This window comes from Clytia hemisphaerica, unplaced genomic scaffold (genome assembly GCF_902728285.1).
Source record: "Clytia hemisphaerica strain Z4C2 unplaced genomic scaffold, Clytia hemisphaerica genome assembly, whole genome shotgun sequence".
In the NCBI taxonomy this organism is placed as follows: Eukaryota; Metazoa; Cnidaria; class Hydrozoa; order Leptothecata; family Clytiidae; genus Clytia; species Clytia hemisphaerica.
Window position 1 is genome coordinate 1,853,323 of NW_027103851.1, and position 25,409 is coordinate 1,878,731.

At 35.3% G+C, this 25,409-nt stretch overlaps 2 protein-coding genes across 2 annotated transcripts in view; both read right to left on the minus strand.

Annotated features, from left to right (window-relative positions):
• The window catches only part of LOC136807743 (androglobin-like), a 100,520-nt gene extending 86,635 nt beyond the window's left edge, over nt 1-13,885 (minus strand). The window contains exons 1-11 of the mRNA XM_067064357.1: nt 13,699-13,885; nt 13,274-13,391; nt 12,898-12,948; nt 11,959-12,060; nt 11,403-11,486; nt 10,792-11,082; nt 9,749-9,888; nt 9,262-9,488; nt 7,941-8,508; nt 6,632-6,731; nt 5,853-6,054 (exon numbers count right to left, since the gene is read on the minus strand). Of these exons, the coding sequence (XP_066920458.1) occupies nt 5,853-6,054; nt 6,632-6,731; nt 7,941-8,508; nt 9,262-9,488; nt 9,749-9,888; nt 10,792-11,082; nt 11,403-11,486; nt 11,959-12,060; nt 12,898-12,948; nt 13,274-13,391; nt 13,699-13,760 (1,945 nt within the window). The 5' untranslated portion in view covers nt 13,761-13,885. The remainder of the gene's footprint in view (nt 1-5,852; nt 6,055-6,631; nt 6,732-7,940; nt 8,509-9,261; nt 9,489-9,748; nt 9,889-10,791; nt 11,083-11,402; nt 11,487-11,958; nt 12,061-12,897; nt 12,949-13,273; nt 13,392-13,698) is intronic.
• A 1,345-nt stretch (nt 13,886-15,230) lies between these two features.
• LOC136807749 (radial spoke head protein 3 homolog B-like) lies at nt 15,231-19,117 on the minus strand. The gene is made up of 7 exons (XM_067064363.1): nt 18,939-19,117; nt 18,262-18,352; nt 17,755-18,042; nt 17,017-17,304; nt 16,590-16,668; nt 15,959-16,045; nt 15,231-15,608 (listed from the first exon to the last, which is right to left on the minus strand). The coding sequence occupies exons 1-7, from the start codon at nt 19,043-19,045 to the stop codon at nt 15,310-15,312; spliced, it is 1,239 nt and encodes a 412-aa protein (XP_066920464.1). The 5' UTR covers nt 19,046-19,117; the 3' UTR covers nt 15,231-15,309.
• Nucleotides 19,118-25,409: the final 6,292 nt, after the last annotated feature.

The following is a 25,409-nucleotide window of genomic DNA, read 5'->3' on the forward strand; positions in this document are numbered from 1 at the left end:
TCCAGTGTCTTTCCTTGGTTTTTCTGTATAGAGAGCGCTTCAGCGAGGAAGACTATCACAATACATGCTATAAGGCCAAGGCATATTATTGATTTCAACGTTTTTCTAGGTCTCCCAGTGTTTTTCCTTAGTTTTTCTGTATAGAGAGCGCTTCAGCGAGGAAGACTATTATAACACATGCTATAAGGCCAAGGCATAATATTGATTTCACCGTTTTTCTAGGTCTTCCAGTGTCTTTCCTTAGTTTTTCTGTATAGAGAGCGCTTCAGCCAGGACGACTATCATAATACATGCTATAAGGCCAAGGCATAATATTGATTTCACCGTTTTTCTAGGTCTTCCAGTGTCTTTCCTTAGTTTTTCTGTATAGAGAGCGCTTCAGCGAGGAAGACTATCATAATACATGCTATAAGGCCAAGGCATATTATTGATTTCAACGTTTTTCTAGGTCTCCCAGCGTTTTTCCTTAGTTTTTCTGTATAGAGAGCGCTTCAGCGAGGAAGACTATTATAACACATGCTATAAGGCCAAGGCATAATATTGATTTCACCGTTTTTCTAGGTCTTCCAGTGTCTTTCCTTAGTTTTTCTGTATAGAGAGCGCTTCAGCCAGGACGACTATTGACATGCTATAAGGCCAAGGCATAATATTGATTTCACCGTTTTTCTAGGTCTTCCAGTGTCTTTCCTTAGTTTTTCTGTATAGAGAGCGCTTCAGCGAGGAAGACTATCATAATACATGCTATAAGGCCAAGGCATATAATTGATTTCACCGTTTTTCTAGGTCTTCCGGTGTTTTTCCTTAGTTTTTCTGTATAGAGAGCGCTTCAGCCAGGAAGACTATTATAAGACATGCTATAAGGCCAAAGTGTTAGCCGTTCAGCCGACATCCAAAAATTAGTTAATTTCATATCAGTTGGTTTAATCGTTTACACAGGCTTTGCTGATGTCCCTGTTATCACAATTTTGCCCGTCACTTGTGTATCCATGAAAACCTCTATCCACATCGCATATCTTGATCAATTGTTCTATCCGTGTGTCGAGAGGATCAATGAGGGGCCATCTTTGAAGAAAGCCAAAACAGGTCCGTGTAACTGTGGAAAACCTAATTCCGATCGAAAATATTGTTGTGAAGCCTTTTCATACAAAACCAGATGTGGATGTTTCAACTCTGGTACTGGATGTTCAGGTTGCAATTGCAGATGTTGTGGTAATCCTTTTGGAATTAATCAGGGGGACCCCATTAAAAAGTCCAGAAAAAGATCGAAACCCCAGCTATCTACAAAGCGAATTACGACAGCAGAGCATCTTACATGTGTTGGTGAAGAAGCACGTAAAGGTCCTTGGTCTGATGTCGAAATACTGCTTTTGTACGAGCTTTTAGACAAATATGGGAAGTACAGCTTATCAAAAATCTTAAAGACGTTCAATCTACATGCTTCTGAGCTAAAAAGGTTATCGTACCAGATTGATACCAAGTCGACAAATGAGCTCAGTGCCAAAATTTCAAGGTCGGAATCTTCAAGAGAGTGGGTTTCTGGTGTTTTAAAGTCACTGCTGTCTTGAACCTCGCTAATTGAACGTTTAAAAAACTTAACTTTGTTTGATTTATTCAATTGATTTTTTTTTTAATTTGATTTTTTACCTGAAAGTGTATACATTTCGCGTGTACTACATTTTCGTAAGTCGCGAAATTTTTTTCCAAGAAACCTTTCACATGTATTAAATTTTGCGATTAACAAAAACATGTTTACTCTTAGGTTCCAAATAAACGGCCCCCCGCTTGTTAATTTTCCAACCCCCCCCCCCCCGGACCTTATTAGGATCTCCCTATTTATTAATCTCTAAGAATATTTTCAGCTGTCAAAGAGAAGGCCCCTTATTTTGCTCTAAATAGCCTGATTTTAGCCTATTTTTACCTTATTTTGGGGTTTCAAAAGTACAATTTCCAACCCCCCGGCAATTAGGTCCCCCCGTTTATTAAAATCTAGAAAATTTAAACATTACTAAACCTAAAAAACTCGCGACAAGATCACGCGAAAATTTATTACCGAAAATATATACACTTTAGAGCCTCAGAAATGTTATTCAATTGAGTTTTCGGATAAAGAATTAAGGGTTTTTGACAATCCTCGTTTTCTTTACATATCTATCATGTGTCCCTTTTTGTCGGACAAATTTAACGATATTTAATAGAGGAAAACTTATCTTCAGTTCCTAAAGAATTTAGTCACACTTTATCATTTACTTTTTTCCCAAGTGATTAACCTTTTTTTACCATCGGATCGTAGAAGATATTCTACTTTTTCGGTGTTATTTTGACCTTAAAAAATTTTCTATTTGCTAATTGTGAAATTTATACATTATGGCATTTTAATACCATTGTGAACAAAATTATACTTCATTTGTCTTTTGCTTTTCATGATCAACTAAGAAAGACAATAAAACATATACCATTTAAAAAAAATATTCTTCGAACATATTGACTTTTGTATCTTTAATCTTGAGGGCCTTTCGGGTAGAGAAACTAAAGAAAACAATTAAATTAGTAAACAGTGGAAGCCTAAGAGATACAGATAAATCAGTGATACGCCTTTTCGTCGTAGCATAGGTTTGCACGTACTGGAGGGCTTTTGCATAGAAAAACTGAGAACAAACACTGGAAGACATAGGAAAACATTTAAATTAGTGATATGCTTCTTCATTCCACGACGTTTGTTGTAGCAATACACTTAAAGAACCTTCAATACAGAAAAACTTAAGAAAAACACTGGAAGACCTAGAAATCAATAATATGCCTTGGCCTTATAGCATGTCAATAGTCGTCCTCGCTGAAGCGCTCTCTATACAGGAAAACTAAGGAAAGACAATGGAAGACCTAGAAAAACAGTGAAATCAATATTACAGCTTGTCTGAAAATAGTCTTCCTCGTTGAAGCGCTTTCTATACAGAAAAACTAAGGAAAGACAATGGAAGACCTAGAAAAACAGTTTAATCAATATTACGGCTCGTCTTATAATAGGCTTCCTCGCTGACGTACTCTCTATACAGAAAGACTAAGGTAAGACACTGGAAGACCTAGAAAAACAGTGTAATCAATAATATGCCTTGGCCTTATAGCATGTCTTATGATAGTCTTCCACGCTGAAGCGCCCTCTATACAGAAAAACTAAGGAAAGACACTGGAAGACCTAGAAAAACAGTGAAATCAATATTATAATCTTGGCCTTATAGCATGTCTTATGGTATCATAATATCATGATATCGATAGTCTTCCACGCTGAAGCGCTCTCTATACAGAAAAACTAAGGAAAGACACTGGAAGACCTAGAAAAACAGTGTAATCAATAATATGCCTTGGCCTTATAGCATGTCTTATGATAGTCTTCCACGCTGAAGCGCCCTCTATACAGAAAAACTAAGGAAAGACACTGGAAGACCTAGAAAAACAGTGTAATCAATAATATGCCTTGGCCTTATAGCATGTCTTATGATAGTCTTCCACGCTGAAGCACCCTCTATACAGAAAAACTAAGGAAAGACACTGGAAGACCTAGAAAAACAGTGAAATCAATATTATAATCTTGGCCTTATAGCATGTCTTATGGTATCATAATATCATGATATCGATAGTCTTCCACGCTGAAGCGCTCTCTATACAGAAAAACTAAGGAAAGACACTGGAAGACCTAGAAAAACGGTGAAATCAATAATATGCCTTGGCCTTATAGCATGTCAATAGTCGTCCTGGCTGAAGCGCTCTCTATACAGAAAAACTAAGGAAAGACACTGGAAGACCTAGAAAAACGGTGAAATCAATATTATGCCTTGGCCTTATAGCATGTGTTATAATAGTCTTCCTCGCTGAAGCGCTCTCTATACAGGAAAACTAAGGAAAGACACTGGAAGACCTAGAAAAACAGTGAAATCAATATTATGCCTTGGCCTTATAGCATGTGTTATAATAGTCTTCCTCGCTGAAGCGCTCTCTATACAGAAAAACTAAGGAAAAACACTGGGAGACCTAGAAAAACGTTGAAATCAATAATATGCCTTGGCCTTATAGCATGTATTATGATAGTCTTCCTCGCTGAAGCGCTCTCTATACAGAAAAACCAAGGAAAGACACTGGAAGACCTAGAAAAACGGTGAAATCAATATTGTGCCTTGGCCTTATAGCATGTCTTATGATAGTCTTCCTCGCTGAAGCGCTCTCTATACAGAAAAACTAAGGAAAAACACTCGAAGACCTAGAAAAACGTTGAAATCAATAATATGCCATGAATATGCCTTATAGCATGTAATATGATAGTCGTCCTCGCTGAAGCGTTCTCTATACAGAAAAACTAAGGAAAAACACTGGAATACTTAGAAAAACAGTGAAATCAATATTATGCTTTGGCCTTATAGCATGTCTTATTATAGTCGTCCTTGCTGAAGCGCTCCTCTATACAAAAAAAACTAAGGAAAGACACTGGAAGACCTAGAAAAACATTGAAATCAGTGATACGCTCTCGCTTACGACATGTCTTGTGGCACTACACATACAGAAAAACTAAGAAAAAACGCTGGAAGACCTAGGAAAACACTGAAATCATCGGAAATAGGCCTTTCTCTCATACACCATGTCTCATACGGGAGGGAAAAACTAAAGAAAAGCACCGGAAAACATTGAAATCAGCACTGTTTTCCGGCATTCTAATTGGCACTTGACATAGATTATGCGTTAAATTGATAACGCTTTTTTAACATCAGCGAATGATGTTACATTACATTATGTTATGTTATGGGTTATACACTGTCTGTAAAAAAACACCGTCAAATTTGAATGTGACGTGCATTTGAAAATCCGACGATTTCGCTGGCCCATACATTGCGAGCTTGCCCTTAAATCGAAAAACTTTGCGCTAAAATCGTTATTTGACAGTCGTTTTAATTTACATGAAGAAAGCAATACAGAGCTGTTGATGAAGGCCAAAAACTACCTTTTTAAATTAAAATATTTATAACAACTGAACTAGGGGCAGAAAGATAGCGAAACCAAACCAAAGAAAAAATATACGACAAAATCAATGATAAAGATCATTGTCAGTGATGGAAATGGTTCAAAACAAATTCTCGAATATTACCACTATCCAAGCCTGGTGTAAAAACTGCCACTTAGTACACGTCCATCGACCCAATGCCACACACCTAAATAACCATTTCTATCTGACATGCACATTAAAAGACAAATCCAATAAAATGACAAATCCGGTACTAATATTTTAAGGGTACATAAGTAGCTTAGTATACACACTGTGAAAATACTCGAAATATATTAAAATTTCTGTGTATTTTGTCGTTTTTTCAGAACTTAAAATTCAAACGAGAATGGTAATTTCAGCCGTTCCACTTTGTTCGTCTGGATATTTAGATTTAGCAGGGCTTCATTGGATTGCTAAAACATTTTGAGTTTTTCGATACTACTGAGATCATAAGTCAAGATCGTATGTCTCAAGTCTAATATTAAAACTCAGAGCTAAAACTTTACATTCCTGAAGTTACAAACAAACAAAAGAGGAGGCAGATAAACAAGTTTATCATAATATGGCCTACAATCCTTACCATACTAACCGAAGAGTCAAGCTTTCAAACGAATCGAACTTTAACGTACGAAAAAGGTTCGATTATATTTGTCAATCAAAGTTGTTTTTTTAACTCACCCGATTCAGACTTGAAAAGTATCCAAGAATGTTTATTAATTTTAATCACTTAACAAAATTCGATTAAAATTTGATTAAAACCGGTTTGAATTATTCGATAACATAATGCAATCTAGTATGATGCGACCATATAAAAGAGTTGACAAACCTTTACTTGAAACTGCGATTCTCGATTTTGAATGTCTTGGTGATTTAGGCGGAGCCACTGTAACCGCAGTACCGCTTTGTGATTCAAAGGATAATTTCCTCTCACTTTTGACATCTGAATTCGAAGATGCATCAAGATTTTGATGTTGATCTTTTGTTTCCGTCATATCCTTTGTAGAATCACTTGAGACATTAGGTTGTGTCTAAATAAATATTGTAAAATTTAAATTTTTTAGTTCTGAGGCTTTTACGGAGCATCACCTGTAAGGTGATAATCATATCCCCATCACGATGGTTTCTATTTGTTATTCACTCAAAAATTGGTAAGGACACTTAACTTTTAATCATGGACAAGTTTGTCTGGATCCAGTGTCTTGATGAATTTAGAATCCGATCAAAATTAAATCAATCGAAAGCAAAATATTTTTTAGAAAACATTAACCTTTTAAGTGCAAATGTCGCATATATCAGACATGGGGTATGTAGGAGGGCGAAGCCCTCCTGTAATGCCGTAATGCCCAGTAAAAAGATGACCGTGGCACTTAAAGGGTTAAATATAAAAATAAAAATATATATAATCGAAATTTTAAACTTTAAAACATTCAATAATACATCATGTATTCGTTCCAACCGAACCAGAAAATTTTCAAATGTCTTGTAAAAACCAGTCAGCATAAGCAAACTTTTTCATTTCAGACAGATGATGGAATTTACACAGCAAATTAGCCAGCAAAAAGTTCTATCTGAGACTGAGAAATTTGAACACTAAAATATGCATACTGGAATTTGCTCTTGTGGTAAATCAATAGTTCCATCCTTGTTCATAATTTCTTCAGTCAAGCTGGCCATGGGTGTATGAGAAGAGGATCTACTTCCAATCCTATTGGTAAATGAAAAGTGGGATATGTAATTATGGGATATGATAATTTAGAAGATACCACCATTGAATTCAAAGCCCCGAGCCAAACAGGCCACAGGGGCAAACTTTCTCGAGCAATAAAAAGTGTAAACCTGAAAATTTGCGCCACATTTATAATGAATGAAGGAATTAATGGTCAGCCCTTTCTTTGTTTTTAAGCAGCATATCTTCAGCGGTGGGTTTCTATTTCTAAATCTAGCATTTTTTATAAATATCACGCGGATAGGGCGTATGAATGAAACCAATTATTTCCGATCCAAGAATTTCGAACCAAGCCATATCGAGGCTTTAAAATCAATGGATTTCAATTTCTGAAGTCCCCGGTATAAAGGCTTGGGGACACGAAAAGTTTTTTTCGTGTTTGGTGCAATGCAATATGCTCCATCTTACCAACCTGAAACGCTTTCTCGTGTCTCCACCCCATTTTTCTTTCTTGCGTTGGTGGGAAGGAGCATGTTGCATTGCACCAACGCGAAAAAACTTCTCGCGTTCCCAAGCCTTTAAGCAACCAATCGAAAATTTCGACATTTGTCAAAGAAAATGGGGGAATGAATTAGGATATGTTAATGGTTTCGTAAAAAAACAGCCATTTAGTGTAATAAATAAATCAAATTTGAACACTTTTATGATCTTCATCCCTGGTGTAAATTTACTGCGGAACAAAAAAATGCGCCATCTATAGTTAAATCATATCGCTATTATACGTAAGTAGGCAATCAAGTTTTGATATCGTCACTGTGGCCTAGGAGGGCGTTTTGCTTTAAGGGCCGTAACCTAAACAAAATGAAGATGCCTCGATAAGATGAAAGAAAATTTTGAGCCTCAGTTGACGTAAATACAGGAAGTCGTTATCAAAGAAGCACATTCAGTCCACTTAAGATTCGTTTCGACAATTAAATGGATAATGGTCAAGAATCTTTGACAAGAATTCTGACCAATTTTTGAAACCACAACCTTATCAATGATAATTTGAAAATCCCTGCGTCTCACAGCTTCCATTGGAAAATTTGATAAATTAAGGCTGAAAATGAGATTCGCTCAGATTCGCTATAAGCATACTGAGCCTCGACCCAATTTTCCCGTATGCTTATTTAAGAAAAAGAGTGTATTTTATAGACCGAATTACTACATTCACTTTGAGAAAAAAAAAAAGGAACAAAGAAAACTTACAGATTAGCACTTGAGACAGGGGTAGGCCTGACTTTGAAATTCAGAAATGGTGTCTTTAACTCCACAAATTTTGGTTCTTTATATTCCTTTGGATGTAATGACGGTTCACTAGTTTCCACTTTCTTTTTCTGTCTGATTAATTTCCAACGTGGGATCTGGACCGGAGTTGGTGGGGGTATCAACGGACAGTTCCGGGCTACCGAGACATGAACCGGATGCGGTAAACTACGGATCAAGCCAAATTCACGTAATTTACTTGAAGCGGCCGAGTCTCGTTTCAGATCAGCAAAGTCTTTATTGATAGTCGTACTGTTCATGTTTGAGATGATAGGAGAGCCTTTAAAGGAGGCGAATATTAAATGTTGTGACAAGTTACTTTGCTTCAATGCTACATTTGGTGTTTGAAGTTTCTCTTTGGTCGTTTTAGGATCTTTATCATTTGTTTTGGATTTTTTGGTTGTTTCATCTTTTGATTTTTCGTCTTTCTTGTTTTTATATGTTGATTCTTTGGTGTTTAATTCTAGTTTTGATGTTCCTAGATTTTGATTTTCCGTAAGGCTTTGAAGAGCTGATTGAAAGACAAAGAAAAAGAAAAAAAAATGAAGATCAGACTTAGAAGTATAAAGGTTTTGTTGAATCCTCACAGTCAGGTCTTGGTGCTTCGCTGCTTAGTACTATTAAGCATCGTAATTGCAAGAGAATTTGGCCAATCAGTAGAGCTATCAAGCAGGGTTACCGCATCAAAGGACAATTCGAAACAAAGTAGAAAATAAAACTTTGAAAGACCAACAAAGATGTTTCTTCTGTCGCGTTTTCAGTTTGACCTCCAAATTTTAAGATTATTCGACCCTCGTCAACTCACAATATCCCCATTATGTTTATGCTGGATAAATGATTGAATTATAAACCTAACCGTCACAAAGGGATTGGATCGAGTTTAGCAGGAAGAGAAAAGACGTCAAAATATCTGTATCTATAAGACAGGGGTCTTACTTTTCGCCATTCCGGCTCAAGTACATATTTACGTCGATTAACACACTGCGCTTGCTAAGAATTCGCCGACTTAGAATCTAGAAATTGACAGAGTTAATTTTTCATTTGCCAGCCTACCAAAAACAAAGCAAAACCCCTGATAAAAAGATCACGACTTCATATATTTGACGTCAATCCTTCCTGGTAAATTCTAACCCAGTCTTCTCACGTTTAAAAAAGGGTTGATATCAACTCTGGCGATTTCTTGGTTCTAAGCCGGCGAATTCTTAGCAAACGCAGTGTATTCATTGGCGTGAATATGTACTTGAGAGGTGCACTAAGATCTTACTTTTTACATCTAAGCTCGTGTTCGCTGTCACATTTGTGGTATTCACTTCTTCAGTTTGCTGGCTCGGAGGTTGTGGTAATTTCCAATTCGGTAATACTTGTAGAAGTAATTTCCAAATCTTATCACTGTAAACACCATCTAATGGAATCAGCTCTGGCATCCATCCGGTCAAACAATGAATAAAATTTACTTCACCCATTTCTGATCCTTCACGACCACCAAAATAACTAAAAGAATAAAAGAGGAGGATGTTTGTTACAGTACACCAAAATTTCCCAGAATCCTCCTTGGCATTCGTAAATTCAATAGTGGATATCGCGCATGTCTCAATGTCATTACTGTTCAAAGAATCAAAGATGGAAAGATTATATATCCTTTCATAAAACGACTTTCCAAAAACGCGTACAGGGAAATGAAACATAAAATTTTATCGCGTACAATTTAAGAGGTCATTAGCAACTAATAATAAAAGCAAAATAAAACTTACTCCAACGATGCTACTTTGATTAATGCTTTGGCTAAGATCATGGGCCATAGTTCATTGCCATTTGTTGTGAATGGTAACAATGGTTTCATGTCAACATCACACGGAATCGTATCATCTATCGTAATCTTTCTGTAACATCCCTAAAAAGGTTTGAAAATTAAACCTTTCAGTCATAGAGCATAAATGCGCACTTCGAAAAATTCAGAATTTTCAAAGCTACGTCTTGCTTTAATGTTTTTTCTGTAATATTTATTTCCATTTAGCTTTTCAAGTTAAACAGTTTCTATGCAAATAAATTATCTAAGAAAAAGCCGACCTTTATTGTCCTTTAAGAATGGTTTTGGAGTCAAAAATGAAGGTGAAAAACAAAGTCAATTTTCCGGTGAGGCTAGAATGGTAGGGTATTTTGTCTCAACGAGGACGAAATTTGGCCGAGGCGGGGTTCCCACCAGGTCTGTGACACATGTTTGTTATGAACCTACTACTTCGGCTAGTAAAAGAAATATGTGAAGTTTATATGATATCCTGATGAAGCCAAGTAAAGATGACGAAAGTTTCAACTTATAAGTAGTTTGTTAATTTTTCTGTCTCGTGAAGTTTTTTGACTCCTAAAGCGATTTAAAGTACCTGAAAATCGGATCGGTCTTGGTAGGGTATTACGAACGGTATAGTAGCGGTCAAAGTTTTGTTTTAGATCGACCTTCAGACCTTCTAGAAAATCTGATTTAGAACGGTCTTGACCACTCGTAGACGCTCATGACCGCTCATGACCGCTCACTAGACCGGTCCTGGCCGCTCGTTTAGTGCTTGTTAGTAACGATTACGTCAAAAAATTATTATAAAAGGATGTCGATCAAGGCCGATCTCGTACCAGACGCATCGAAACGGCCGCTAAATTAACTGCTACGAGGTATTTTGGTAAAGTTTCACCGGTCATTTACCGACCCTCAAAAGACCGGTTCGATTTTCAGGTACTTAAAATCGCTTGGGAGTCACTATGGTGGTATCAATAGGATAATTTAAAGATAATTGTGCTTGCTTACCATCCAATAGAGTTTGACAACATATTTACCAGAGCTGTTCATTAAAGGCATACTTCCCGGTTTGGTGCTTTCCTTGGGCCAAATAAGATCCCATGGTTTCCAGGGAAGTTCTTCAGCAGCTGCTACATCTCCATCTTTCTTTCCAGCGCCACGGTCTGCTTTAGAATCTTTTGGGGGCTCTTTTATGTTAAGATTAGTTTTAAATTTCGAAGGACAGAAGGCTGGGCTGTCTCTGTTTGGCATGAAGAATTGGTGCAATGTGGTTATACTAGATACGATAGAACAGATTACCTGAAAGTAAAAATAAAATTGAAAAAATGAGACGCCGTCATGCAATGAATTGGCTTCTTTGCGGGTGGTTATCCAGTTTAGAAAAAAAACTCCAATCGAAAATAGTGGATATATAGCTTAAGTTCTGAATTGTATTATAAGTCAGCCGGTATGACATATGAAAGCTATATATCACAACCAACAGTCTAAATGTTGATTCAGCAATAGTTGTCAAAAGAAAAGAATCTCTCCAGAAACACCAAACCCGAATAGATTAATTCCTGGATTATTATGTAGAAAGCATGTTTTTAAATTATGTTGTATTCCGAAATGGAACAAACCTCGCTGCATATAATATGTTCATTTGGTGTCAAGATATCCAATTGTGAGCAGCTGGTATTTGACGGCTCAATAACTACCGGCACCTATGAAACAATTTGTAGAGGAAACTATAATGTAATGGGTGGGGCTACCACGATGCGTTCTTGGAGGCATCTGGGTACGGAAGGTTCGAAAGAAGAGAAAAAAGAAATGGAAGGGGGGAGAGGAAGGGGAAAGGGCCCACGAATAAGAGCCTGGATAATTTTGTTATAAAATATTATATATTAAGTCTGATATTATAAGCAAACTGGGTGACTATTTAATGGTGACTAGATAATTAATGATTCCCAAATTCTTTCTAGAATATCCAAGGTTATATCAATATTTTTTGAAAAGCAACGGGAAAGGTTACAACTGATTGGACCTCTTTCACAGAGGATTTGTCTCTTTTTCAAAGCCCCGGCCCACTAATTTATAGTCTCTGAAGACTTTGTATAAATTATAATATACCGACAAAACAGGGAAAAAAGTGTATTCAAAACGTATAGCTTTCTACTTCGAAATAATTAAACATACGATTTCATCAGGTATAATATCAACAGGTCGTTTCCACGCATGAACTTTAGTTTTCAGCGTGATTGGTAGATCAATCAAGCCCTCTGGATCATCAAAATAATGCTGAAATAGAAAAACGCAACTTTAAACTAATTGAAAAATCCACAGTATGCCAAGAACAGTGGTAAATGAGCCATTCCTGGATCTTACTGATGAAATTTCAAAGATTTTCGATATGGTTTCGAAAGTCGAGGGCATGAAAATACAACCCAGAAATATCTAAATACATTGGAGTTTCAGTAACTTAAACCTCTAATATCGAAGAAGTTGACAGCCCTCTTTCGGTTTATAACTCGAACAAAATGTGCGTTTCCAATGCGTGTTTGAGTTATGGGTGAGACTCAAGATGCATTAAACGTTATTTTATAAGGAGGAATAAACAAGGTAGTCTACTAATGCATCAACGGCAACTTGCAGGGGTTCTCAGGTTCAAATCCCCGGTCGTTACAAGTTCCTTTTTTAAATGACAGTGACAGATTAACATGGAAAATGTTGAAATTAGTTTTTTCCATTTTCACAGGCTCTCATGAAATGTCGCACTTTTCAATCAGGGATCTGGTTAACCATGCATAAGTTGGCAAAGGAGGCTATTTAATTATTACTTGTACAGATAAATGGCAATGCGCCAATACCGAGTTACTTCATTTTCACCCGGGATTGGCCACTTTTTTGAAAAAATGGCAAAAAGAATACAATATTGTATAATGATGATTTTTAGTTACACCTTGGTCATTTTAAGGCTGTAAATATTTCCCGTTTGGACCTGTGCTTTGTTTTGAGGGTGACATTTTTGTCTGTTAGGAACAGGTAGCTTGTTTGAGTTTTTTAGATACTTCTTAACTGGATTTTGGGGAATCGGTCTTTTCTATAAGATTTTCACACTAGAATTCTTTTTCTTACAGCTGCTGCATTCGGGCTTCGTCCTCGTTCTTTCTCTTTCTTGGCTAGATCCTGAAAACGAAATGTAAAAAAGTTACCAAGAGAATGACAAACTTCTTAATCAGCTATGCCCCAAATTTATTTGTATCGACATACCAAAATTACAAAAGAAGCAACTTTTCATCATTTAATCCCTAATTTAACTTGATTTGTTCAAAATAGCGCAAGCCTTTCAATGCCATAAAAAGTTTATATTTCATAAAGAAGTCTAGATATAAACGTAAATAAACTTGTTTCTACAATATGCTACAGGCAATTAATAGATCAAATTCGTAAAAAAACAATTGTCACAATCAATTTAAGAAATTGGTTCGTTCAACTCAAAGTATTTACATACCCATTTTTCATTTGCAATCTCCTGGTCAGTCCATTCAGGCCACAAAGGAATAGGTGATTTCTTTTTGGCTGAAGTTTTGTCATCATTTACTTGTGATGTGTTTGAAGATTGACTTAATCTGAAAAAGAAACATAATTATGCTCATTGTATGAACGATAAGATTTTCTTTTCATATGACTTAGTATAAGCGAAGGAATGAAAGAGTATCACACCTTCCCTATGGTTTCTCAATTAGGTACCGAATAGCAGGTTCCACCTCAGGAGATAACGGCAGAGATGAAAATATCCTTTTGAATTAACAAGAGGTAACAATAATATTTGTCAAGAAAGGCTCTTTAATTGTGTTGTTGCCGTGTGTTATTAGAAGATAAATATATTTTGGTCACTGAAAAGTATGAAGAAAAGTCAGACATAATATGACATACTCTTTGGTAGTAGAAGGTACTTGGTCTTTGGATTCTTTCTTCTTAGGTCCTTTCGAAGCCATGATTGTGATCAGTTATTCACCATTGAAATTTCTTAATATTATATATATCTTTGCAATCTCACCAAATCATTTTCATGTTCTTTTCCTTTAAATTGTTTCTAGGTTCAAATATTTTCTTAACATCTGAAGAAAACGAAACAGATAAAAATATTCAAAAAAATATAAGAGAAACAATCTTGGCTTAAGTTAAATATTCTCAGGTATTGTTTATGAAATTCATGATATGCATCACTGCAATGTCTTTGGCATCGCACCATAGACCCAACAGCTGATTGGTTGAAAGTGACATAACATCAGTCAATACGTCAATGTTAGAAGACATTGCAATGGTGCATATCATGAATATAGACATTCTGATGGTTTATTCATGATATTCATGACGTTTTAGCCAGTAGCAGTAGTGGCAAATTTAAACTAGAGAAAAAGTTGTATAAAATTTGCCACTACTGGCGAAAACCGGGGTCTTATCGTAAAAAACATTACATCATGAATATCATGAATAAAGGGAAACTATTTAGGCTCATGACAGTTAACAGGATCGCTAAAATTTTAATTTAATATGAGACAAAGTAAAACTAGTTATTTCCTTATGGTACTTTAAATATTTGTAACAATTATTAGTTTTGTATTAAACTTACTTTTAACGCTTGAATTTACTCTCATTCCTCTACAGAACTAAAAGCAGTATTCCAGGAGCACAGATTCGTTAGATGAAGTCTTAGTTAGTAAAAATAATGCAACACGATACTGATTTAATTTCATTTAATTATCAAAAATCTAATTTTAAGATTTAATTTATATGAAAAAATTATCTTGTCAATTAAGAGATATTAATTTAATATTTCAATAATGATTACCATATCAAGTATTTCTATTAATATTTATTTTTACTTTTTATTATTTACAATAAAAAACTCGTCAATATTTACAACATATTTTAAATTATTATTAGTTATGTGTTAAAGGCAACAAACTTTACCATATATTTTCTGAATTACGCGTGGTGATGAGTTTTAGAAAAGAAAATCGAACCAGCAAATACTAATTTTAGTATTATAATAATCATTGAGTTATTTACAACTGAATAAATTTTTTTCCTCTCCATTATAATAATATTATTTGTCATTCACAAAACCATAATACCAAACTTTAAATTTCTCGACCTTGGAGTCGAGAATCATTTAGGATTCACAAAGAACAACCAAAATTTGTTCAAAATATGCTTCTAAATTTCAAAAGGTCATTTCCAGAAAAATTTCCAAGAACAGTTTTTAAAACATGGCCAAAATATATTACTATAGGTATAATGATAAATAAAATATAAAAAAATACCTGCTCCTACCTGCAAAGTGAATTTTGAATTTTTTGTCAAAGCTTTGTCACCAGCTAAAATCAGGCATTATCATCAATATAAACACTCATTTTTAGCAATAAAGTCAAACAGGACCATTTTAGAAAAAGAAAAAATAATTTAAAAGATATATAAAAAATGATTTATTGAGAGGAAGAGAAAAATTAGGGTATATACAAGAAGTAGGATTTAGGATATTTATTCAGCAGTATCACCACCATCTTGTTTTGGTGGTGAATCTGGCGGTGTAGGTTCTTCAGCTCCAGTATCTTCTTGGTTAGTAGATTCTGATTCTGGTTGTTGTGGTTTATCATCTCCAGCACTTCCTTCATCTTTGGTGACCTCTTCAGATTCACCGCTTTCCTTGTCAGGTAAGGGCGTTATTGGCTGCATTGCTTGTGTTGCAGCCGCAATGACAGCACGAATTTTTTGTTCAGCTTCTTCGTCAAGTTTATTGTAAACTTCAAAACGATTAGTAACAGTGTCACGAATGATACCTGAGCAAAACACAAAGTAATAATTTTATTGAAAAATAATTTGAACATGAACAATAAAAAGAGGTTTTATGACAAAAGACAATGATGCTGAGTTGTATTTTTTATCAGTTTCCTTATTATATTCTTGATAACTCTTCAAATTTTAAAGCCCCTTCGGACCCTTTCCCCCTTTATTTTAAAATTAGAAGAAAATAAAAAATATTCATATGTCTAAGGAGGAATCATTCATTTTACTGTTTGTATTCAGACTTGTTTTAGGGGATTTAAGCATTTAAGTATTTCGGCCTATTGGGAAGATCATTACAATTTTCAGTTTGTGAAGTTATATAAAATTTCATAAAATAACTTACTGTCAAGTACAGCACGTGCCACACGAGCTTTGTTCAGTTCAACTGTCACAGATTCCATTAACCATGGCATGAATTGTGTTTCAACATCTGTAAACAAACAAAAGCCATTATATATTAAATAAAAGGATACTCGTGTTTTAGAGATTCAAGTAAAGTGCACTTTTTTTCTACATGTGGAAACCAAGTGGAAAGAGTTTTAAAGCCGATCTCCATTTGTGCACACTGTGATCGCACTTTTTTGATCAAATCTTCCATGCTATTGGCCAAAAGAAAAATGAAACCGTTCCATTGGCGCGATCTGACGTAACGGTTTCATTTCAAGCGCACGCTACATTTTTATGACGTAACCTTTTTTCGAGCAAAAAGGATTGAAGCCAAAAGATGCGATCGCAGTCGCGCAAAAGTAGAGACCGGCCTTTAGATTGAGTGGTTTCCACAGGGTAGCAAAAATGATTACACAAGTACGCGATTGGACTTTTAAATTTTCATCAAGAACAAAAGATTAAGAAGAATTTCAAAATTTTGGCACCGCGAAGCTTGCTAAATGATAAAAAAAGAACTTTTGAGAATAATACTACTACTCCAAAGTATGTTGGTGAATAAAATGGACTAATAATGAATTTTTAAATACCTCTTTCCACTGGGTCATAGAAGTATCCATGATCGTGTAATGTACCAAAGACTGATGGTACCAAGTCTTGTAAGTAACTCTGAAAAACAATAAAAACACACATGTTAATATGTTTTATGTTGTTAACCCTTGCTGTTTACTTTTGCCAGTTACAACAGGTTCTGACTTCATATCAGGCTAGGTACGGCATAATGGGAGTAAAAGTAAGTGTCACAAACACTGACTGTTTGCCTTTGTCAGTTACAATAGGATTGAGAATCAGTCAAAATGAAGTTTAGTAAGTGTGACAACGCTTATATGAAAATTTACGTGGTGTAGTTTTTTCTCAAAATAATTGGGAACGTTTCAACATCGAAGACATCGCAAAAGATGTTGTCTCCTGAGACAACAAAATATTTAAACTCAAAAGTTTTAACATTTTATGTACCTGTGCAAAAGCTCTGGCAGCCAATTTATCTGTAGTTTCTTTTTCTTTTTTCAAGACTTCCATTTGTTGTCTCATTCTACGTTCTTTTTCTTCACGGTGTCTCCTCTCTTGTTCTTCAAGACGTTGAGTTTCAACCAGCTCAGCATTACGCAATTCTTCGAATCTACGTTGTTGTGCACGTAGATTGGCTAGTTCTTCCTCTTCCATGACTTCCAGAAGAGATTGTTCAACTGTTTTACCAACAAGTACCTCCAATATGGGTTTAACTTCAAGGTCAAAGTCGAAAAGCTATAAAGGTAAAAAGGATATAATCAGAAAAATTGAAGAACTGCTCTTTGAAGACTTTAAAAATTCAAGGAATTGATTGAAAGGAGCGATGACTAAGTGGTTGAAGGCGTCAGCGTCTCAAACCAGGGGTTCATGGTTCGAATCCCCACTCCTTCCAATATTCCATTCAATCCACGAACAGCCAAGCCAGCTGGATCCCGTGAAAACAATTGAAAGACTGCCTTAAAAGTTCTAGATTACTGGGCTTTATCCATTTAAAATATCCACATGATCTGTAACTTAACAACGATTTTTGAAAGTCAAGAGCAATTTAAGGCACAATGCTTAGTTTGAAACTTGATGATCCAGTTAATCATCATTAGATTAATTGGAAGTTGACAGCAAGATTGATAATAATATAAAAATTTGCCACAGTCTGTATAAATTATGAGATGAATATAATTGGCTTACTTCTCCTTGTAGGATTTGAGTAGCAACATCAATACCAGTCTTAGCTGGAATAAACAAAGGTGTCGGTGGTCGATCCAGGAAGGCATCTGTTTGAGTTGAAATATCTGCCTCTTCAACACGATCAGTTAATTCTTCTAAGTATAATTCAGTCTGTACATCAATATGTTTCCTACCATCTACCGGCTCTGGTGTTTGTGATTTTAGATGTTGCTTAGCTCTCTTTCGGGCTATTGCCCTCCTACGAGCTTCCTGTTGTTTCTGGATTTCAATAGGGTCAGGTTGTGAGCTCTGGAAAAGAATTGTGTATGATGTATTTTGTATAATTCTAGGATGCGTACAACACAGTAAACATGTGTATTATACTTATGCCATTACATAACGTAAAATGAAAGCTTTTTTTGACAGTCTTCTATGAATTTGTTTTCTGAAAACATGAATTAATCTAATATGATCACTTTTCAAAGGTTAAAAATTTATATTGGAGAAAAAGAAACCATGAAAACTTACCACTGGCAAAATATGTTGGGCATAAGTATTTCCTCTTACAATTCTCCTATCATACATAATATTACCATACATAGACTGTGCTTGGTTTTCCCTGAAAAAAAAAATGGATATAATTCATTTAGATATTATTTTATCAATTTCATTTTTTTAAACACCCTTTAATCTTTAACTCAATTTAAAATTACAGTAATAATGGGTCCTACTTTTTTAAGGATGATTGTTGTGACAATCAATCAATCAGTCAAATACCCGATATACCATGATAATAAAAGAGTAGAAGACTAATTTTAAAAAATGTTTTGATGTCAATCATATCCAAGATTCTTGTGTTTTAGCACGGAACTTTTTTATGATGATACTTTGTTGGTCAAAATTTCCTGCTAAATCTCATTGTATTGATATTTTCATTAGTAAAAAGAAACTAGCATTCAAGTGATCGAGACCTTGAATTGGATTTACATTTTCAAAGATTTGGCCCCTGAAAGTGTTAGATATTTACAAATAATAAAGGTTTGTGATGTGATGTCATTCACAGAAATAAGCACTTTTTAATAAAATCAGCATTTTCTATTTTTCATAAATCACTGGAAAACAGTTTTAGCAAAAATAGGCAGAAATAGTACTAGAAAAATCTGCAAATAAGAAAAACGAGGGAAAACTGAAATAAGTTGACTTACTTTTCATATGGGTCCCTATATTTCTTTCGTTGTTGGATTGCATGTGGCCTACTGGAAAATGTGTACGTACCACTTCCATCACGCTTCTGGACAGCTGGTGCTGCCATTTTGAAAAACTGTTACTAATAAAAAACCTAACTTAATTGTTTTTATATACCTACCATGTATCTACCCTAAAAAGAGATTAGAATAATATACATAATATAGCATCTTTTGTGGGACTCAACCACTGACCTTAATATAACCTAGACCAAGTTTCTCAATCCAGGCCAAGCAAAATCTTTGATCAGAGTTTTTTGAAAGTGGTACCCTAATGCCGGCACTACTCAATAGTGGTGAAAATGCATCACGAGTGCTAGATCTACTTTCCCTCCAAAACTTTTGATGATGTGGCGCAGTTGGACGTTAATTTTTAACACTGCAATGGCTTCTTTATGGGTACCAATTTAAAAAAACTTTGGTCAAAGATGGCAGATATAGCTTGGTCAGTATACATGTAAAGTCAAGAAAAAGAATACTGCTGCAAAATGCATGTAGTTCCCTATAGTTTATTGACTTGATACAGTTAGAACATTAAAGTTTTCTCAAAAAATGAGAAATTAAGACTTGTGCCATTGCGGACAGGACCAATTTTTGGACAGTATTTGCTTTTACTAGTTAAAAAATTCAGAATAGATTATTTGAAGACAATAAATGTCTTTAACAGAAGAAACCATTTAGTATGTCACAACAACAAAAAAAAGGGGCTCTCTAGTTCCCAGATCTTGACTTGTAAGCATAAATGAATGGTGCTTTTGTTGCAGACGGGACATTGTATGATTTTTCTGCAATTCACCCAGTTGTTCAGAATTTTTCATGTTCAAAATCTCTAAGTTCCCTGAAAAAAGTTGCACTACCATTTTTGTTTTTTGTTTACTCTGGCTCTTTTTTCCAACAAATTCAATGGTTATGAATGAATTTTTTTGAAGTAAACAAAAGGAAAAAAAAGGAATATGTAAACGTTCATCAAAATTGTAGTGTTCTCCTTAAAAGCACTATTCATTTCATTTCTCTGTAATTTTGTTATCCAGTGTCTTTATTACATACTTTCAAAGCTTTGTTTTTCTGTACCTCTAGTCATTCTGCTCCCTTAGTTACTTTATAACTTTTAAACTTTGTTTATCTACACGGTTTTTAATAAGGAACACGTTCATAACGAACTGCCCAGGCCCTTTCAGCTCAGTCTAAATAGATCAGAACTTCAATCTTTCCCTCCCACCCTCTCCTTACCACCTGTAGTTTTGTTGCTGTGTTCTGCTTCTTCCTTTTCTCTTTTTAGTTATCAACTGCGTTCTCCCAAGATGGATCCTAATCTCATGGTTTCTCCTGGGCAAGGCTGTGTTAATCAGAGATTAGGTCATTTGGGATGCATCATGATACGTTTAGTTCTAGTGTAGGGTTACTATGTAACCTTGGCAAGTCAGCAGTCAGTTACTTGGATTCAAAGGTTCGCCAGGGCAACCTCCCTGTTATGACTCCGTCATCAAAACAGGGCTAGGCTTGACACCTGTCATCAAAATGGGTTAGGAAGAAACCCGTCACCAAAACAGGTTAGCAAGGACACCCATCATCAAAACGGGTTAGGCACTCAGCTATATATCTTGATGCATCCCCAATGTCATCCCAAGTTCTATCATACATTTTCGGCCAGTTGTTTACGTTTCAAAATATACTGTTTCCATCACTACACACTTCGTTGCAGTAGAATAAGAGTGCCTTATGTCCATTTTTTGAAAAAAAAATTTTTTACATTTTTTGGGACACAAGGCTGTGCTCTTTTGAATGGTGACTTTAGATTTCTTGGATTTTATCTCATTTGGGAGAAAGCTGTCCAAATTTGGACATAAGGCTTTTTACTTTTACATGTGCTATAATAAAGTGGACTTAAGCTAATTTAAATGTTATGAATTGATAGATTAAGAATAGATTCTTGATATAAAACGACTAGAAACTTATTATACCTACCTGCTTTTTGTTTATCAGTTTCTTAATTGAAATTGTGGGATTGTTTTCATCACTTTTATTAAGCAATTTATACTTAAGTCCATTTTCCAGTGAAATTTATAGAAGAAAAATGCCTTATGTCCATTTCTGTTGACGAATGCGCGCCATTATGGTACACTCAATGGCGCACTCATTGATTTTTTTTTTCAAAAATGTGATACACAACTACCAAAAAGGCAGAATTAGTGAAAACACTTGAAAATTTTACAATAAGTCTTCGTCATTAGGCTCAAGCAAATAATGAAAACTTTAAACTCGATTTCTGCAAAACAGTGATTTTGGACATAAAGCACTCTTATTTTACTGCGACGACTTATGTCTCCATTTAACTTCCTCTGTTGCTCGTATCCTTTGGTAGAGGAGGGTCCCCAGTGCACGAATGCCAAACTTATTTTTCACTTTTTTCACTTACTTTTAGTTTTTGCATAAATCCTTTTTGACTATCTTGTAGACAAGGTTAAAGTCCTTCTTTCAGTTTTTTTTCACTTTATTTGAAGCCTTCTTCTTGGAATAATAAGTGGTTAAAGCGAGCGCTATTCGGACCCAGTCCACGAACAAGGAACCAGTGCGCGAACGATCTTTTGAAAGAAAAAATTAGAGCTCCGCTCGCAGGTAATACTATAACTCTCTTCCGAGATGATACAGGGGTATTTGAACTTTTCGAAACCACACGCTTTTTCACGAAAAAAGCGTCTTTATTATAAGAACTTTAGCGTTTTACTAACCTGTTTATTTTTGTAAATATTTTCTTGTCATCCATTTTTTTGTTTTCTTTTTCAAGTTTTGCTCATCGAAAAGCGCGGCAATGTAGTGTCTTCTTTTTTAATCTTTAATTGAGATCGCCAGCGCTTTCGAATGTTTTGATGTTGTAATGTCTTCATTTTGAATATGGTGTTTGGATCGTTCGCGGACTGGAATCTTTTTTATATCAACTACTGGTGATATATGTTTCTATTGATTTTGAATTAATGAGCAAACAAGTTTCAATGAAATTTTGTGTGATGGAAGATAACAGGTTTTTAAAAGAGTAAAGTCATTTTCAGAACTCTTCTTGCGCAAATTTTCTTATAAAAAACATTTTCTCTTGCGATCAGCCATGTTTACAAAAATCCCAAATTTCGTGATTTCTTTAAATTTGGCCTCGTTCAAAATCGGTTTGGTGTTGTTCTAGTGCTCTGTTTATCTTAATTTTTGGAGAGATTGCAAGGGATAGTTTGATGATTCTGCTGCACAAAGGAAGTTCTATAGAAGTTTGTTTTTGGTTGTTTTTTTCAAGTTCAAAGATGCTTGTTCGTGCACTGGGGCCGTTCGTGCACTGGCGACTCGACTCTACCTAGATCAGTGTATTTTGACCACTTTCAAAAACTTCTCATACTCGTCTTACTTAGTCTGCCTATTTTGTGTTTTCTTCCTCCTAGGACCTAGGGCCTCATACTTTAAATTGCATCTGAGACGTGGGAATTAATTTTTTAAGAATTTTTTCAGCCTTTCGGAACAATTTCCTGCAAATCACCCAAGCATACTTTTGTTTGAGAAAAATGTATATCATTCTCATTCTAAGAATATTGAAAAATAAGTTCTCATTGTAAGATTCTCACACTGGGTATGGAAAACCCGTTGCAAATGCTCACCCCATGCAGTCTAATCGACATCAGGATACACAGAAGCTTTTTCGGACTTCCATATACGTCCAGACGGTGTCAATCGAACAACTTCAAACAAAAATTGTAATCAAACCAATCGAACGTAATCAAACACGATCGAATAATTGGGATTAGATTGTTGAACGTAATCGAATCTCAATCGAACGGCCAATTCCTGGGTAATATTCAATTGTGTTTGATTGCGTTCGAGTAAGCCAAGTAAGGTTAGATTGGTTCGATTAATAGTTGACTATGTTCCATTGGTTCGATTGATTGTCAATTACAATTGATTAACGTTGAGTTTTTTTTTTACTTTGTTATTTGGAATATTGAAATATTGTTACTCTAATAGTTATATCAACCCCACAGAAAAAAATCTGCGTCCAGGTAGCCATTCCATATGATTAGACGGAAACGTCTATTGGATGGACTCCTGGCCTGCATCCCCTCCCCTAATTTATACAAACTTAAATATGTAAATTTTTAATGATATGCAGGCGAATAAATAAGTTTTGAATTGAATTGATTAATATTCGATTTCGTTCGATTATGATAACGTTCGATGAGTTTGATTGCGATTAAATTAAATTGGATCACTCCGTTAGAGCTTTTTAGTGTGGGCGGCTCAGCGCTAAAGTATCGTACAAAAGCGAATAAAATCTAAATCAATCGAACGTAATCGAACATAATCGAATACAATCAAACGTAATCGAAGCAATCGAACGACATCAAATCCTAGGTAATATTCGATTGCGGTTCGATTGCGTTCGACAATCGAATTGCAATTATTTGATTGTGTTCAATTGTGTTCAATTGATTCGGCTTTCGATTCGTTCAATTGACACCGTCTGGATATACCTGGAAGCTTTTAGACGTTTTGATGTCAATTTCGCAAATTTTACTCACTTTTAGCCAATTTCTTTTTCGCTTTTTTATACATATTTGAAAACATTTATATAAGGCTCTCCTCCCTTCAAAAACAGAAAATGATCCATAAAAATTTGACCTTTTCTGTATCTGTTTATCCAAAAATCTTGTGAGGTATATATACGGTTTTTTTCGTCTTGGTACGGTTTTTTGAAAATTATCAGCGTGAGATTCTCTGCAAATTTCAAGCTAAATGATTTTATTCAAAATGAACTTTCATGCGCAATAGACCCGTTTCAATGTTTTGATTTTTCGCGTTTGTGTGCGCATGCACCAAAATAGTTACGATTTTTCAGAGGCAGAAAACACAAAGCGCTTGCTGGAAAAAGGCAGTTTTGATTTTATTATTCAAAATCTCTTCATCAGAATTTCATTAAATTTTAGTATAATCCTATATAGCTATTAGATAACATACTAAAATTTCTATTCAAAATTCCTTCTAGATCCTGAGAAAATTGACATAAACTACGTGCCTCCAGCTAATGTTGTTGTCTTTTTTGCCTCTGAAAGTCGGGCCGTTTTGCGGGTCGCAACGAGCTGATGTAAACATGTGACGTCACATGAAACGGGCCTATAATTACCGTAACTTGGTCTAATGTCGACACCCCTCCTCTAATTCCGACACCCTTTTCTAGAGCTGAAATTTATAGAAAGGTTGAAACTTTTTTTCTTTGCTTACTGGTCAGAGAGGAATAATCCTTTTCCAATCAGTGATTCAAGCTTTCATTTCATATTTTTCCTTTCTCTAAAGAAGGGTGTCGGAATTAGACGAGGGATGTCGATATTAGACCAAACAACTTGCGGTAAGGCCGATGGAATTTAATGTTATGACTACCGTAAGCCGCCCGCCTGTTCAAAAACCTGCCGCATCAAGTTGTCATTATTTGGTATTTTCTCGAAAAGTTGTCATTATTTTTCCTCCCACTTCATGAGCAGAGAACAAAAAATTTCGAAGTTGATATCAAAACAAACGGCCCGCGGCTTTTTTAGATTGTTAACAACCCGAACGGCCCTCAAGTAGTCTTTACCGTGTGAATTTAATTTTGTCATATTGTGGATCCACATGGAGATAACATTATATAATTCTCTAGCGGGAAGAAGAAGATTTATCTCTTTAAGCTCGTACAAACGGGAACCAAAAGAATCAATAAAAACACGAGAGTTCCGGAGACACAAGAGGAGATTGTGTATCTATATAGAAGGAAAAACGAAAAATCTGGTAAAAATAAATGTTTATGGGAAAATAATGAATAATGAATAATGAAAACTTGGCTGCTTCGAATTCTGAAAATCGTCATTAACATTACACAGTACAGTACGGCGTAAACATATCATTAATTTCCATCAGCAGCCTAACTCTCACAAACAAAAGCTTCCAGAATTAAACGAAAATACTGCAATATCTTCTGTAAAAAAGCTTCCGGATATGGGAGTATGAAAAAACCTTCTGTATCCCGATGTCGATTAGACTACCATCATGATGCAATTCCAATTGCAAGGATGACTGACCAGCCACTAAGAAAAAAGCTTGCCGCAATATGAGGACATCCTGCAATATGCAGCTTTAGTCAATCATAATTTTGAAGACTGAGCTTCTTCCTCAGCTAAATCTAATTTCATAAATTAGTTCAATATGTAAAATATACAAATGCCAAATTGTAAAAGTTTCCATCAAAAAATTGACTGCCTGTCACGTCCTGACACCTGACGGTCCAAGAAGCAAATCACGACTAAATTTTAGAACAAAATGGCGGCCAGCCGCAGCAACATTGCTATTAGCAACATCATAATACTTTCTTTTCGAGATGTAGCAAGGGCACTATGCTGCGTACTTAAAGGCCAAGATATACTATGGAAT

Coding starts and splice junctions, on each gene's coding strand:
- LOC136807749 (XM_067064363.1), bottom strand. CDS start 19,045: ATGGCAGCACCAGCTGTCCAGAAGCGTGATGGAAGTGGTACGTACACA. Junction 17,305..17,754: donor CTCAAATCCTACAAGGAGAA/GTAAGCCAATTA, acceptor TTACCTTTATAG/CTTTTCGACTTTGACCTTGA. Junction 16,046..16,589: donor CTATGACCCAGTGGAAAGAG/GTATTTAAAAAT, acceptor GTTTGTTTACAG/ATGTTGAAACACAATTCATG.